A 3,394-nucleotide genomic window follows, 5' to 3' on the forward strand; every position below is an offset into this window, starting at 1 on the left:
AATATTGTTAGGCTAGATGAGGTTATGTGTATTTAGGGACGTTTTGTTTTGATGGCATCCCTCATCCGAAGCCTAACTTCGTGTTGAACTGTCATCATAATGTAGGTCACCTTGCGTTAGGGTGCAGCTAGGCCGTCGTAGGCAAGCTGAGACTCTTTCAAAGTATAATATGATTTCATTGTTTATGGCTACTGCGTAGAAATTGAAGGTTTATCATATTATATTGTTAAAATTATTGTTAATCAGTTACGATGTTGTTTTATCCATTATGCAACTTATTAGAACAAAGATAAATTATGTTTAAGTTTAGAATACGGGGTGTCCGGTGTTGTAGAACATGGTTGCTCTCGCAGTTATCCTTTAAGAAAGTAGAGTCGATGAGCGGCCGATGGTGGCGCTATATGTAAACAAAGTGAATAAGATGGCTGCGCCCATGGAGCTAGTGTGTAACGATTAATGAGTTGGTCTAAGCTTATAGTTAATTATTGTGTCGCATAGGAATATAGCGTGATTATATTAGAATGTGTATTTAGGTGAGTTGTTAAAGACGTTATGTATATTTTATCAAAGATTTCTGTAAGTCCTATGAGGTGAAGAGAAACTGTTAAAGTCTGGTACTCTATTGTAAGGTCAAGGAGAACGTGAAGTATTGTAGTCTGTCATACCTCTGTTGGGTAAGTCAGGATAGCCAAGTTATACTTGATAATAGCTATTTTTTTATATTTACATTGAAATTATATTATTTGTTGGTGGTTTGAATGCTATGAATAACAGACAGTAGCATATGTTTGGAGTATTATGCCTGATGATTAGATTCAAAAGCAGCCTATATACCACTGTTGTTATGATGATATTATTAATGTGATATTAATAGTGATATTATTAATATTATTTGATGCTGTGATTTTACATGACTAAGTAAATTACATGACTGCAATGAGTTGTTTGTTTATTGCAGGGGTTTTTCTTTTGTTTCATATGTTTTACTTGAGACTCGTGATTCGATTGTGTTGGAATTCAAGTTGGGTTGAAGAATAAAAACATAGAGATCAGCAGCCATATCGTTGTACTAGTGTGTCTGTGTTCAAATCACAGCCTACGACACTAAAATCGTTTTAAATCGCTAAGTGCTATGCATAATTTCATTTGCCATCTAAACAATAATCCATATTTCAACTTTTTATTACTTATTTTGTAATCGTGTATAATAAAGAAGAATGTCACCACCGACGTGTCTTATGAATATTATAATGGGGAAGGGCTGAAGGTAGTGGTGGGGAATCCTGAACTGGGAGGGTTCAATAATTTAGTGAGGGGCGCTACTTGGCAAAATATGGTGATTCCAGGTTTCTATGCTTCAAATATTCAGAAAGAAGAGGCTACTGGGAGAGCAATCTTTTTTGGGGGCATGTGCTACCCCTAAATACGCCACTGAATGTCGCAAGCCAAATATTATAGTGAATTCTGTATATATTCGAATAAACCGCTTTGAATACACGCCTCCTCGAATAAACGCCCCATTTAGAGCCTCATTTGGAATAAACGCCGCCGAGTTTAATTAATTTTTTTCTCTTAAATAACTCCCCCCCCCCGCACACACACACACCCACCACCACACACACACACACACACACCCACCACCACGACCCACATGTTTGTAAACTAATCTGAAGGAGGACACATAATTTTGTACTCTAATCTGTTTAGAGTCAGTAAGTCTTTACGATCACGCAATAACACATGTTGATAGTAATTATGTGTTGAGTTTACAGTGAAATGAAGGAGCGTTTACTTAAGTATATTCTTATTAATTTTAACAAAAAAAATATAATAATAAACGCATCCCTCGAATAAACACCCTCTCAAAAATCTTTGTAAACTATAAATGCCAGGGGCGTTTACTCGAATAAATACGGTATGTATATGTCTCGATAATAAGTTCTCATCTTTGTGTTGGGCTCTCGGTCCGTGGTATCCAGAGACGGATTGAAAGGCTTCGCCCAAAGAAAATTATTGTGATATATTTTGATTTTTATTAAATTATATTTCAAACATGTTTGCAGTGCCAGGATGACTAAGACAATTAAAATTAAAACTAATAACGTATTTAGAAAGGCACTATCCGAAATATGTACTCTTTGTGAAGAGATCCAGGAAGAATGTGCAATGAAAGACAATACTTTTTAAAAATGCAAACTTTATTTAGACACAAAATTTCATTCTAAACTCATCTCCTTACACCAATATCTATGCCACCCACATAGGCCTACAACATTTCCTTTTTCAAATGAAAAATACCAATGTATATATTTTATTAGTTATCTTCAAGTGCCAATGATTACTTTTGCTGTGTACGGTACTTTTAAATTACCATGAGCAGGAGACCTTAGTAAAATGAAGAAGTGTAAGAACATCGGCAAACGAATTTAAGTATCTTCGGGAAGTGCAAAAAACATTAATTATTCCGAAAAGTTTAAAATAAATTTAAAAATCATCTGTTAGGCATAATATATAGAGCATATAAATTTTTGGCAGAACATCATAAAGGCTGCCGAAAAAACATAATAGCCTACCTACGCCATAAATTATTAACGGGAACATACAACGCACGCTAACTCATTCCCATCAACGTACGGTGGGCAAGGGAGCGAGCCGCATTTTCCTTGAGTAGGTTGAAATATCGCACCGTTCTTGTCCGCAGCAGAACCAGGTCGCCCCTGAGTATTTTTATCAACGCAAATATAATCATGAGCATTATAATTCTTGTAACTTCCCATCAATAAACCGCCATATTCTTTGGTCCAGCCTGAAGGACAGGTGAGTTTAGCAGGAATCATCAAAGTGGTTGATCTGCCACGCACAAGGCACACCGCACACACGAGGTCATAGTTTTGTAAGTTTCCGCCAAATTCAGCACCGTATATCAAAGACCGCCAATCAACTGCGTTAGTTATCAAATCTTTATCATATTCAGGTGTTTCTGGTAAACATAATGAGTTTGTTCCAGCACCTTTATGGTTATACCAGCCTCCACCAACATAACCTGGTATTAAATATGGAAGGTGGAAGGATATGAGAAGACATCAGTGTATATAGCGTGCTTTCAACAATAATAAATTGAATCAATGTGGGGACCTAGCTTAACGATTGCTCCATTATGGCGCTTAGGCGGATGCAGGATTTGGCGGTAGGGGGTGCGTGAGTCCACAACACCTAAGCCCCATTGAATTGTGAGAATATGGACCGCTAGGTGCCCTGAAATAATTCCACTATCATCTCTAAAAAATCTTACCTATATGTATATATATATATACATATATAACTTATATATATATATATATATATATATATATATATATAGGCTATATATGTATATATACATACACATATATAT

At 36.0% G+C, this 3,394-nt stretch overlaps 1 protein-coding gene across 1 annotated transcript; it reads right to left on the reverse strand.

Moving 5' to 3' along the window:
• Positions 1–2,305: 2,305 nt before the first annotated feature.
• Positions 2,306–3,050, reverse strand: LOC117111148 (short-chain collagen C4-like; the record flags this gene model as incomplete). Its single annotated transcript, XM_033254018.1, has 1 exon — positions 2,306–3,050. A coding segment is annotated over one exon (462 nt), but the record flags the coding sequence as incomplete, so codon positions are not given.
• Between the last annotated feature and the right edge of the window lie 344 nt (positions 3,051–3,394).

The sequence above is a fragment of the Anneissia japonica genome, unplaced genomic scaffold (genome assembly GCF_011630105.1).
Source record: "Anneissia japonica isolate Jap-2015-1 unplaced genomic scaffold, ASM1163010v1 scaffold287980_len571666_cov165, whole genome shotgun sequence".
NCBI lineage: Eukaryota > Metazoa > Echinodermata > Crinoidea > Comatulida > Comatulidae > Anneissia > Anneissia japonica.